Raw genomic sequence first — 12,977 nt, forward strand, 5'->3', positions numbered from 1 at the left:
TCTAATCAACATCAAGCTGAAATCAATCAGACCAAGCAAGAAATACAAAATAGACAAAACGGGATTATTCTCTCTCAAGAGTATCCTTCCGAGAAGGGAGACATTTCTGTGCTAGGGCAGGCGACCGGAAGGACATAGGGTTGACTAGACGAGTGGATGGGAGACGGTGAGGACTAGCGGGACAGTCAGTGGGCAGACGAGTTGGGTGTGTGAACAGGAAGGCGACAGTGTGCTCACTCAGGAAGATGTTAGCCGGCCATATCCTTGGCTCTCCTACATTGGACTCAAGTGACCTGCTTTTTTGTAGCTTCCCAGGGCCAGTTGTCTTCAGAGTGACCTTGGAGAGTTGTGTACTTGTAGAGAACCCCATCTCGCTGCATCCAACTTGGGATGGGATGAGGGAGAGGGAGGGAGCATGTAAATGAAGGCCCAGAACTGTCTCTCAGAGGCGCTCCACCCTTGGGCCATCTACGTCTCCTTACCGGAAGGTCAGGCCAGGCTGAGGTTGCAGTGGAGGGTGGAGCAACCCCGATTTGGCTTTTGCATTTTCTGGAAACTTAAGGCCAGTTTGAGTTCCTTTACCTCTGAATCCAAGTCAGAGAGAGTCGGGAGTATGGAGAGACACACTTCCAGGCAGACATCTCTTCTCTGGATCGATTACTGTTCTCCACCCTCTTCTTTTGAACTTATTTTGTTCGGAAGGATAATGTGTAACACTGCTTAGCTGTCAAAACAAAACAAAAATCTCCGCTCTTTATCTGGACATGAACATAAATAGCCAAACAGAGCAGAGGAAGAGACAGAAGTTCCAGCAACGGAAAGTGCATTGCGGAAAGAGAGAAAGAAACCCATTCCCTCTCCTTTCCGTGTACAGAGAAAGAACTTCATTTTTAAGGGTATTAGATCAAATACTCTCAAGTCTTCTTTCTTTCTATCCATAAGGCAATTATTGTAAAGAGGGAGGAAGAATAAATTGATAACAGATGTGGAGTGTGTGTACTCCCGCGTGTGTTTGAGGGAGATCAGGGATGGCAGTGATTTATTTCCGACTTTCAAAAAATACCAGTCTTAAGAGTTTATTTGGTGCCTGAGAGCCTCTCAGCAAATATTTCTCTGTGCCTTAAATAAGTTTGCCATCCACAAAAGCTATTTTTTTCCACAAACCCGATGTTATTGGAAGAATATTTTTAAATACCCATCCTTTCACGAAACACATGTACTTGGAGGCAGGAAAAAACAATGTAGTGAATGTAGGAAAACAAAATGTTTCTCTTTGTGCTTTCCTTTAAGAGTAGCCCTGGAAAAACTTTTTGAAACTGCGTGCTGGTTGGGCCTTGAAGACTGTCTTCAGCTGTCAAGAGAACTCTTCAAAAACTGGGCGCACCATCCAGAGAATGAGTAAGACTCGGAGCGGATGGCCCTTGGTTCTGTCCTCTTTCAACACCAGTCATTTCTCTACTTTTCAATGTTTTCATTCTGGTAGTGATGATTTTGTTTTCGTGTGGGTACTCTGTCTCTCCTCCTATTTTTTTCGAATACCCATCCCCCCCCCTTTTTTTTGCAATGTCTCCTGTAGGTCTGGGCATGACAGTAGATTCGAATTTATGCAGTGAGTTGTCTCCCTGGGCTGCTCTTTGTCAGCGTGTTCCCCTGATAAACACTTGTGCGTATCTTGAGTCTTATTTTGGTTGTTCTTTGAGGGTTTATTATTATGATTTCTATGTAAGTGTGTCCACGGAGCTCATTCGCTATGAGTTTGCATTCCCACTGAGAGCTGAGACGAAGACTGGCTTTCTGGGTTTACTGTGTTACCTCTAACGCATCGCGTCAGGTGGACTCTTAGGAAGTACAATCATAAGACATGAGACAAGGGGCACCGGGCTGGCTCGCTTGGGAGAACATCTGACTCTAGATCTCAGGGTCGCGAGTTCGAGCTCCACATTGGGTGTGGAGATTACTTAAAAAAAAAGAAAAAAAAGATATGAGCCCAAGCTGAATTATCAGGGTACATTAATTGAACTATTATAATTTCCTTCTTTCTTTAAACTCCTTAGTTTCTAAACAAATCTGATGTTCTTGTCTCACAATATTAACACTGATGACAGTTTCCACAGTTGACTTTCTCGATCCCTACTTTTGATCTTTACATATTAGCCCTCAACGTTTTTTTTCTAGATACGTCCTTCTAAAAATATAACAACCTAAATGAACTTAAAACTACTATGAGAAATACCATTGCGTGTTCTACCTTACAGAATACCTTCTCCGATTAAAAGTGTAATTCTGTGTTACGGCATTGCCTTGGGAAGTGAGGAAGAATGGGACTTTCTGTTAAATATGTATGCTAATAAAACAAAGGAAGAAGAAAAGATTCAACTCGCTTATGCGATGAGCTGCAGTAAAGACCCATGGATACTTAACAGGTGATTACGGTCAACTGATCTTCGAAGTTCCTGGTTGAGGAATGCAATTAATAAACCAAAGGGAGAAAAATAGAACAGGAACTCAAATAATACCTGTTTGTGCACAGCTGACTTAGCACCATATGGGATTTTAAGTCTGCTTGTTGACATTCGCTCTCTCTATTGGATAACGTTTGCGTATTTATTTTCTGCAAATGCGTTTTTGCAGATACCTGGAGTACGCCATTACTGCATCACCTTTCACTTTTAATGAAACAAATGTCATTGAAGTTGTGGCAGCATCTGAAGTGGGCCGGTACATTGCAAAGGACTTTCTGGTCAACAATTGGCAAGCTGTGGCGGAAAGGTAAGCAGGAAATGCGAGACCTCTCTTTCATACGGGTCATTGGTTTGGTGCTAGGCGTTCGACCTTAGTCTGGCTAAGTCCCAAAAGTCCTTTGCATTGAGCAGAGAAGTGATGATTTTTATTTTTTTATTTTTATTTTTTTTACATTTAGTGTCATTTGTGGAAGAAGGTCCCTCATCCTCAGTTTCGGCTTTCTGTATGAAAATGGATTTGCTTGGGGTTATACATACCTCAGTTTCCCCACTGTGCCCACTAAGAAGTTTGTCATCAGAGACATAGAGTAGAACAAGTCATGTTTTTTTGGCATGAGTGCACATCCACCATTCACTTATTTTGTGAGGGGGACCACTGTATTTCGAGAAACAGCAATGTTCATGACTATGTCAGCCGGGCGTAGTCTTACTTGTCAAACTCCCTTTAGGTATCTGGGTTCCATATTCTTGAGCTTTCCGTATTTCTCACCTTTTAAAATTAAATCTGCTTGCTTCATAGCTCCCTGTTGGGTAAAATACACATTGACCTGCAAAAATCAGACAGCATGCCCTTGATGGCTGGTCTTTCTAGAACATGACTTAAGCATACATTCCTGAAAGCCTAGAATAATACATCCTACGAGTACTTACATAGGCTCCCGGCTTAGCAGATAGAAAGTATCTGCTATCAGATCCAAACACCTGTGAAGTCGGAAGATACTTTTCATAAATAAGTTTATTCTTTTGGAACAGAAATTATATTTAGAATATCAATGTTTAAGAATGTGAATGTGGGAGGGCGCCTGGGTGGCTCAGTTGGTTAAACTTCCAGCTCTTGGTTTTGGCTCAGGTCATGGTCTCAGGGTCGTGAGTTCGAGCCCTGTGTCTCTGAGCATGGAGCCTGTTTAAAATTCTCTCTCTCCCTCTCTCTGTCCATGCACTGCACCCCGTCATCACTAAAATATATATATATATATATATATGAATATGGCTGTCATACAGAACAAGATTCCGCAATGTTTTTCTTTTGTAAATGTTTATTGAACTCCTTTATGACACCAAAAAATTGTGCTTTTAAATCAGAAATTTACAACATGTAGCTAACAGCTTGTTTGCACAGTCCCATTTTTCTGGCTCAACAGCGGAACACACTTATTGAGAAAACTGACCTTATGTCCAGTGTTAAATTAAATTATCTAGCATTCTAAGTTCATTGCTTCCGGCGGCCTTATGAATTCCTTATATCTCCTCAGATCCCGAAGACCTTGGGGGTAAATGGTGTCTTCCATTTTTGCTTCAGTCGTTAAAGATAATGCCCTCCTTCCTAGGTCCCACTGGGAATTGGGGAGCTGGGATAGAAATGAGAATTATCGACATTGGTCCCCTTGGTCCCTGAGTTATCAGAGATTGAAGTCTCACAGTGTGTCTCTTTGTTTCTGTTCTCTCTCCCCGCAGTTTGTCACAGAAGCCCTGTCCCCGTGCCCCCTCTATGGCTGACTGTGTGGCTCTCTGTGGCCCGTGAGGCCACCTTTGTAATGTCCACGGGCATTCGCTTCAGCTACTGTCCTTGACTGTTTCCTTCCCGAACAATCTAGTGCAATCGTGGAATTAAAATGCTGAGAGAGCAGCTCCTTTAAGAAATGGGTGATGATTTGCCTGAGGACCCAGCTTGTAATCTGGGTGATCTCTATTTCTTCCCGTGCACTGCTGGGCCCTGGGGAAGACAGAGATTCGGGGTTTTGAACCAGGCTTAGTACTTAGCAGCGCCAGGCACCTGGTACATCCTCGTAAGTGCTGAGGATTATCCTTACTGTCGGTGTGGGTCAACGTGACACAGTGAGCCCAGGCACAACATTAGGGATCCCCTAGGGTGGCTCAGGAACCTAGAGCCTCTCAAGCCCACCTACCCCCTTAAAAATCAGAATCCACCAAAATAGGGCGGGAAATCTGCTCCTTTCACCAGCTCCCCAGGTGACGAGGGTATTGGTTTAACAGGAAACCAGTTGCCACTTGATTAAAAAATCATCTAAGGCTGCCTTGCTCAATATGATAGCCCCCAGTTAACCTGTGGATCTTTACATTTGAATTTGAATTGATTAAAATTAAAGAAAATTTAAAATCCAGCTCCACCGTCGCACGAGTCCTGTTGTAAGCGCTCGGTGTGGCCAGCAGCTACCATGTTGGACCCCTTGGATACGGAACATTGCCATCACTGCAGAGTTCAGCTGGACAGCATGCTCCCGGGGGTAAACCAGCCCCTTGATTCGTTTTTCATCCCCTCTTCCACCACAAACAGCACATGTGGCAAGAAAGCCCCCCAAGATGGCTTAGAGCAACTCATGGGAAAGATGGCTCTCAATTTAAGTGACTTGTAGTGTGTTTTAACTTTTATCCCTCAGAAGAACCTTTTTTTCTATGTTTAGAGAGAACAGGAACATGTTGGCAACACTCTCTGGAAAGTCCATCGTATAGCAATTTATTTACATCTGATTTTAACCAAAGGGCCGAGAAGTGATAGGTAGCAACTTATTTCAATGATGTACGTAACTATATTAAATGGATGGAATTCCCCACTTTTTTTTAACTCTAAATGGGTCTTTTTTTTTTTTAAAGATTTTATTTATTTATTTGACAGAAAGCTAGAGAGAGAGCACAAGTAGGCAGAGCAGCAGGCAGAGGGAGAGGGAGAAGCAGGCTCTCTGCTGAGCAGGGACCCTGGCGTTGGGCTCGATCCCAGGACCCTGGAATCATGACCTGAGCTGAAGGCAGCCGCTTAACCGACTGAGCCACCCAGGCGCCCCTCTAAAGGGGTCTTTTGAACCTCAAGAAGCTCCTAGAATTATAGGGCGCCTGGGTGGCTCCGTGGGTTAAGCGTCTGTCTTCAGCTCAGGTCATGATCTCAGGGTCCTGGGATCAAGTCCCAAGTCAGGCTCTCTGCTCAGCAGGGAGTTTGCTTCTCCCTCTTCCTTTGCCTTTCCTCACCACTCATGCTCTGTGTCTCTCTCAAATAAATAAATAAAACTTTTTAAAAAAAGAAGCTCCTAGAATTATAAATGTGTGAACTTTTAACCATGGCTTGAATATTTTAATCCCTTATCAACAAGATGTCATGCTCATAAAATGGATGCCTATTTATAGCAAACTCATCTAAGTTCCCTCCTCTCACACATTCTCCTACAAAGAGTCTTTCAGACTCAAATAGGTTTGCTTTCTATATCTAATACATTTATTTTTATTTACTTTTTACTCATTTATTTAACAGTAGTTGTACTATTGATCAGCCTTGCTGAATTTTGCAATGATTCTGTTTGAATGAATGGTGATAGTATTTATAGATTGTTAGAAGGACATACAGGTGCAAATTAATAATTAAAATGTTACATACCCTAAAAATGGCACAGAAATGCTTACTTCATTCTTTGTACATCAGAACATTTAAATCATCCTGATTTAAGCAGTTATATTTGACATGAACACTAGCATGTTACCGGTCTTCATAAAATATTAGAGACAACATGAAAGGATAAATACATAAATGCCTCTGACAAATTGAATTTTACATTAATTATGCGAAAAAGACTTATTCTGAACTTCCTGAAATACGACCGATTGCTAGCAAATTAGCTATGAAATGAGTGTTTCTCTGGTACGTTCCACTGAGCATCCCTCACGGAACACGCTGATAAGCCTTCTAGGAACAAGAAAGACAGCAGCCCCATCAGTTTGGGAACCGTCTGTGCTAACCTCCACTTTTCGCAAATTCGCAGTATATGCCAGCACATACTGTAAAGACCCCAAGAAGAAGGAAATCTAGAATTTTCCGTACTGCTTTTCCTGCATCTTATAGCCGTAATCCTGCTATTTACCATTTTGCCAGGAGATCAGTTGTTCTGGGAGAGAAACAGATGAGAAACCGAATTCTCCAACACTCCCATCTGGAATGTAACTAGAACAATAACTGTTTATTGTTTGCCTGTTAGTTAACATGTTGGCCTTGGTTTCCTCTTGTATAAAATGAAAGGAATCATATTTGTTCAGTTCCAAGCTTCTTTCTCATACTAAAAAGTTCTCGTCTTTGCATGCCAAGGTCCACTTAGTTTAAGCTCTTGTCAGGGATATAAGGTGATGAGGACATGCTATCTGATAAATGCTGTAGAGGAGAGCCGGAGAAGGTGTGGGGACCCAAAGAGAAGCATGGGATTGGAGTGGGATTTGAACAAGCAGTGGGAAAAAAATGACCTTCTGCATTTGCCCGGGGGCGGGACGGAGCGTCTGACTTGGGACAGCTCACAGCAGGTGGCTGGAACTCGGGGCTCCGGAACAGAGGAGACAGGGCTGGTCAAGTGTTAGAGCTGAGGGCACTGGCCTGCACCAGGTCAGGAAGATCTGCTCCCCTCAACCAGGCCCCACATTCTTCCCAGGAAGCCTGATCTGAAACCATATTTAGGAATAATTGAAATGAGGCAAACAACTTTGGTTTGGTCCTGCCCCTCACCCCCACATCCAGAGCACTGCGCTCGTTGCTGTGGGATATTCAAGTTCATTGCTGGGCCAAAGACGATCATTTGAGTCCCATCCCAGTGAGGGAACCTCCACGGACCATAAAGACATCTTGCAGGTTAGAGAAAGATGTAGAGCCATGCTTTTGGCTTTCTTGAAACCATGTAGGCTTCACAGCCTCCGGGAAAAGCCTAGGTTTACTTGAATATAGAATACAAAGTATGATCGGTTTCAAACTCAACTGACCCAAAAGGAATCTTACCCCCTTCTTCTTCACCAAACCCTTGACTTCTTCTCCAAATGCTGTTACACTGGCTGAAGTCCAAAGCATGAAAGCTGGCAGGCATTCTCACTTCCTCTCGGTTGGGTTTCATAACGGGGAGCACATAGCTAAATGGAGAAATAGGGGCACAAACAAACAGAAAGCAGTCAGGTGTTACGGAGCGGTGCACCCAAGCTCTGAACAGCCCATGCCCACCACCTGTCTCTGGGTTGGGCTGGATGCCTTGGTGCCCCCGGGCTTGCCGAGTGGCTTCGCTTGCCCCAGGAAATCAGACGTGGCAGGGGAAGGGATCGGAAGGGAGGGGAAATTCGAGAAAGGAGAGAGACAGAGGGTGAGCCAGATGAGAGTGGCCCAAATCCCTGTGCCCACATGAGCATGGAATGTTACCAGATTTTTAAAACAGTAACTCTACTGACACAGGCTGGCTCTGGTCTTTGTATTAATTAGCATGTATCTGACCACTGGCAGGATAAACTATTTGTAACATATCTATTTTTGTTCAGTAATATTTTAGAGATCGCTCTTTCAACAAGAGGGACAAATCTTCTCTGTCTCAAAAATACCTCTTCTTGGGGCGCCTGGGTGGCTCAGTTGATTAAGCGTCTGCCTTTAGCTCAGGTCATGATCTTGGGGTCCTGGAATCGAGCCCTGCATCTGACTCCCTGCTTGGTGGGGAGTCTGCTTCTCCCTCTGCCTTTCCCCTCCACCCTGGCTTGTGGTCTCTCTCTCGCTCACTCTCTCTCAAATAAGTAAATACTCTCTCTCAAATAAGTAAATAAAATCTTTAAAAAAAAATACCTCTTCTTGCAACTTGCGAGAACAGGAAGGGATGAAGTGACCAGAGACTCTGATAGGTGCTTCGACACACAGCATCTCCTTTCCTCTCCAGAACAATGCTTCTCACTATATGTTAGGGCCCTAGGTAGTTTCCCACTTTTTTCTTTCTTCAAATTTTGCCAAATTTTTTGAGTCATTCCACGGGCTTTTAATACCTGGCCAATAAAAATGGAGAGCTGAGAAGTACTTCCTCTTTCCCTATGGAAACAGCTGTGTTTATATGGAAGCTCTGTTTCATCCTTCCTTTTGCTCAAGTAGACCCAGCTTAAGTTACAGCGGAGAACTTAAAAAAGAACAAAAGCACTGTTTTCTGTTACCTTTGGGTATTTTGCCAACATTAACTCTTGCAATTTTTAATTTCAAGCATATGTTTTTGAAGTAAGTCAATCACGTGTATTGACTATCTACTATCGCTAGAACTCAATGGCAGCCCAACCCTTTCTTGTTCGGTCCAAAACATTAACCCTGTTTTAATTTTCTTTCTTCTTTAATGCATCCCAAAGTCTTTATTTACGTTTTTAACCACAGCCAGGCTTCGGGCAGGTATGTATCTGATGTTTTTCCGTACGACATTTCATGTTTTTTTCTGGGTGATCCTTGTTGGATATTCAAGGACAGGAAACTAGACGGGAAGTTTCGATCATGGTGCTTGTTTGAGGGAGCGGAAGTCGAGTCAGACTACTTAGTCCTTCGGTGATCACTGACGTGTTGAGAACCTTCAAAGACTTGGATCCTCTCTCCCAATAGCATATGCAAATACAAAATTTTAAATAATTTTTCAGGGCAGGTTAGCCAGTTTCTGAAGCTGACCTCCTATTAATTACTGTTTTTTAAGGGGGATAATTTGCATATTTACTTACCCCTCATAAGTTGTCTGGATTTGAGGCATGTGACATCTGTTTTAACCACCTCGTTTAAAAAGATAAAAACAGTTGCGGTTTTTAGGAAGCGTTTTCTATATTTAAATAAAGCTGTCAGAACTATGCAGACACAAATCGATATTTACCTGTAAATATTTCCTTAGTGCTGATAAGATCTTCTGTGTAATAGATTTCCTATTAAATGATGAAGCTAAACTAACTCATACGTGGTTTTGCTTAGATTTGGGACGTAGGAATCAATAAGGGCTGTGCCCTTAGCATCTGCGCTCTATAGAGTAGAGCTTTATCTTGCAAAACATCTTCCCCTTCTGACTGGCATCTTGTTGCTTTGTAGGTACGGAACACAATCACTGGTTACTCTCATGTACATAATAGGGAGAACCATAAGCACAGACTTACAGATCACAGAGGTAAGTACTTGAGATATTCTGAATTATAACGATAATTTGGAAGCCATTTTTCATGGAATTTGGAGTTGCCGAAATTGAAAACAACAGGCTTATTTGAATGACTGTTCCGCGCTCGCGTTGGGGTTATTTTCAGCGTGTGCAGGAAATGGTTTTCAATTCCGTCTTGCTCCTGAAATAGAGACCATTCTCGTTCGTTGGACTCCATCCTAGCTCACCTACCTTGACTGCAGAGCACGGTGGCAAGGACTCTGTCCCAGGGCTGCTCTTGCCTGTATCCCAGCCCTCATACAGCCGCCAGTCCTTACCCCGCTGTCGAAGCTTCAGGAACTCATCACAGTGTTTAGAAGACATTTTACTCCTTTCATTATAACCTGGCCCCCGCCTGCCTCACTGGCTTCATTTTTTACCTGTCTTACCACTGAGCGTGGGAGAATAAGAGAGACAGTCCCTAGCATTTTACCTCTAGTGATTCTACTGTACCACTTACAGATTTTCTTAAATTATCATGTTGTTTCACAATTTCCAGAGTTTGGAAATGCCCTACCTTCTGATTTGGGTGACTTCACCATGCCTGTCCTTGGCTGGATGATTCCTAGCCATCCTTTAAGGCACTGCTCCAACCACCTAGTCTAGGAATTTTTTAATTAACTGATTTACACCCTCCCCTCCTGCATGCTCTTCAATTATCCTATGAATACCTGTATCAGAGCACTAACCACATTGTACTATAATTGGTGTATAAATAGGTCTACTCCCTGAGGCTCTAAGGAGCTCCCTGAGGAGGGAGACCACACTTTCGTCATACCTGTATTCTAGAACCTAGATGAGGCATGGCTATTTTGTTGTTGTTGTTGTTTTCTTTTTTTAAGATTTTATTTTTAAAGTAATCTCTCTACCCAATGTGGGGCTCGAACTCACAAACCTGAGATCAAGAGTCACACGCTCTACTGACTGAGCCCGCCAGGCCCCCCAGAGCTTGCCATTTCTAGGTTCTGCTTCTTCCCAGGCTGAATGTCTTCTTAGGGGGGCTGTCAGCACAGGAGGCAAGTGTAGCTCGAGGCTTCTGTCGTCCTTAGCCCTCTGAGGTACAAGAGGAGGAGTCCTTGCTCACCCAACTTCAAGTTCCGGTCCCGTGGAATGACTCTGGTTGGTCCTACTTGGGTCCACATGCACCAATCACTGTGGCGGGGGGAGGGGAGAATGAAATACTCCAGTGGTTCAGCCTGGGTCATGTGCCTGTGTTTGGAGCTAGCCCCACCCAAAGCAGAGGCACTGAGTTAGGGGAGGAATAGTTCTGGGGAAAAAAGGGGATCCTGTAACCAGAAGGTAAACTAAGGAGCCAAAGCACATATCTATTAAACACACACACACACACACACACACTAAAACAAGGATAATATATAAATATAACTGCTATACACCTGGTAGCATAGGTAAATTTAGAAAGATTTCCGATACCAAACACGGGCAAAGAAGTGAAGCAACTGGAACTCTCTTTTTCTGCCAGTGAGAAGGTAGCATGCTACAACGACTTTGGGAAACAGGCAGTCTTTTCAAATGTTACTTAGACACGTATGACCTAACAATTCCATTTTTAGGTTTTTACTCAAGAGGAATTAAAACCCATATCCACTCAGATACTTGTTACATGAATGTTCGTGGCAGCGTTATTCACGTTAGCCGAAAACCGGAAACCATCCAGACACCCACCAATAGATGAATAGATAAGGAAAATGTAATATATCCACACCAGGGACTACTATCCTGCAATAAAAAAGTAAAGAATAAGTTTCTGTAACAACATGGATACATCTCAAGATGATTATGCTGAGTTAAAAACAACAACAACAACAAACACACATTCCAGGAAATGCAAATATAATCTCTCCTGACAAAAGGCAGATCAGTGGTTGCCTGGGACACAGGGAGAGCTGATAGCAGAGCACCTGAAGGGGTATGTGGGTGGTGAAAATGGACTTTACTGTATCTTGATCCTTGCTCTGTGTTTCATGGGCGTATACAATGATCACCGTTCACTCACGTGTACACTTTAAGTGAATACAGTTTATTGTCCATCAGTTTCATCTCAATTGAGTTCAGTAAATTGTTCTGAAAAAATGCCTGAGCACAAATTAAACACCATGGCCTGGAACTATATTAATATGAACAGAAAGGGCCTGTATAAATAAGAAAGGAAAATCAATTGCTTCTTGGCCTTTTGGCTGAGATCAAGGGTAGTATCTGTTCTTACCAGGTTACTATCTGATACATCCTCTATTCAAGGATAAGATATTAAGTGGACTTTTGGAGCAGGGAGCTCCATCAACTCCACACATTGACCTGGTTTAAAGAAAAAAAAAAAAAAGAAAGGAAAATCAGCTCCCCTGCCCCAGCAAATAAACCAATAAACATATAGGTCATAAAGGCCTGAAGTTTGACCGTGAGCCCCACCCCCAAAAAAGAGAGAGAGAGAGAGAGGGAAGCAGTCAGCTATGTAGTTGTTATTTTTATTATTATTTATTTGTCAGAGAGAGAGAACACAAGCAGGGGGAGTGGCAGGCAGAGGGAGAAGCAGACTCCTTGCTGAGCAGGGAGCCCGATGCGGGACTCGATCCTAGGACCCTGAGATCATGACCTGAGCTGAAGGCAGACGCTTAACCCACTGAGCCACCCAGGCATATGTAGTTGTTATTATGAGAGAGGAAGAATCGCACATTCCTGAAGGAATTCTCTCTGTGTGGGCTTTGGCCTGCCTGGGCTGAGCTGCCTCAGGGATTACCAGGGATTCCCTGAACAGGAGGGGGAAGGGCACACCCAGACATCCTGGAAGGAAGGCTCCAGAATGAAGGCCGAGTTTGTGCTGACATCTTCTAAAGGGCCTCTGTTCATCTTTGTGTCTACAGAACCCAGGAAAGTTTTTTGTTTTTGTTTTTGTTTTTAAAGATTTTATTTATTTATTTATTCGACAGAGATAGAGACAGCCAGCGAGAGAGGGAACACAAGCAGGGGGAGTGGGAGAGGAAGAAGCAGGCTCATAGCGGAGGAGCCTGATGTGGGGCTCGATCCCACAACGCCGGGATCACGCCCTGAGCCGAAGGCAGACGCTTAACCGCTGTGCCACCCAGGCGCCCCCCCAGGAAAGTTTTTGTTGTTGTTTCATGAATGAACAAAGTGTGTATAAATTTAGCAGTCCTCAGAGTTCCAAAACTCTATAGTCACTGATAGCTTCTTTTTAAAAAACAAAATGCAAAAATACGTTCAGCTGTGATAAAATTTTTGCCATTTTGAAAATAAGTAAATTAGCCACTGTGAATATTCTTGTCAA

The 12,977-nt window shown here is 43.3% G+C and overlaps 1 protein-coding gene and 1 pseudogene across 4 annotated transcripts in view; both read left to right on the top strand.

Moving 5' to 3' along the window:
* Positions 1–12,977, top strand: part of LVRN (laeverin) — a 91,189-nt gene that overhangs the window by 69,592 nt on the left and 8,620 nt on the right. For 3 of the 4 annotated variants that reach the window (XM_057307296.1, XM_057307295.1, XM_026507796.4), the window contains exons 16-19: positions 1,291–1,398; positions 2,256–2,423; positions 2,632–2,769; positions 9,577–9,652. In XM_057307296.1, the coding sequence (XP_057163279.1) occupies positions 1,291–1,398; positions 2,256–2,423; positions 2,632–2,769; positions 9,577–9,652 (490 nt within the window). The other variant, XM_044387339.3, reaches the window with a different exon arrangement.
* Positions 11,855–12,011, top strand: LOC113261976 (U2 spliceosomal RNA; annotated as a pseudogene).

This window comes from Ursus arctos, unplaced genomic scaffold (genome assembly GCF_023065955.2).
Source record: "Ursus arctos isolate Adak ecotype North America unplaced genomic scaffold, UrsArc2.0 scaffold_5, whole genome shotgun sequence".
Taxonomy (NCBI): Eukaryota; Metazoa; Chordata; class Mammalia; order Carnivora; family Ursidae; genus Ursus; species Ursus arctos.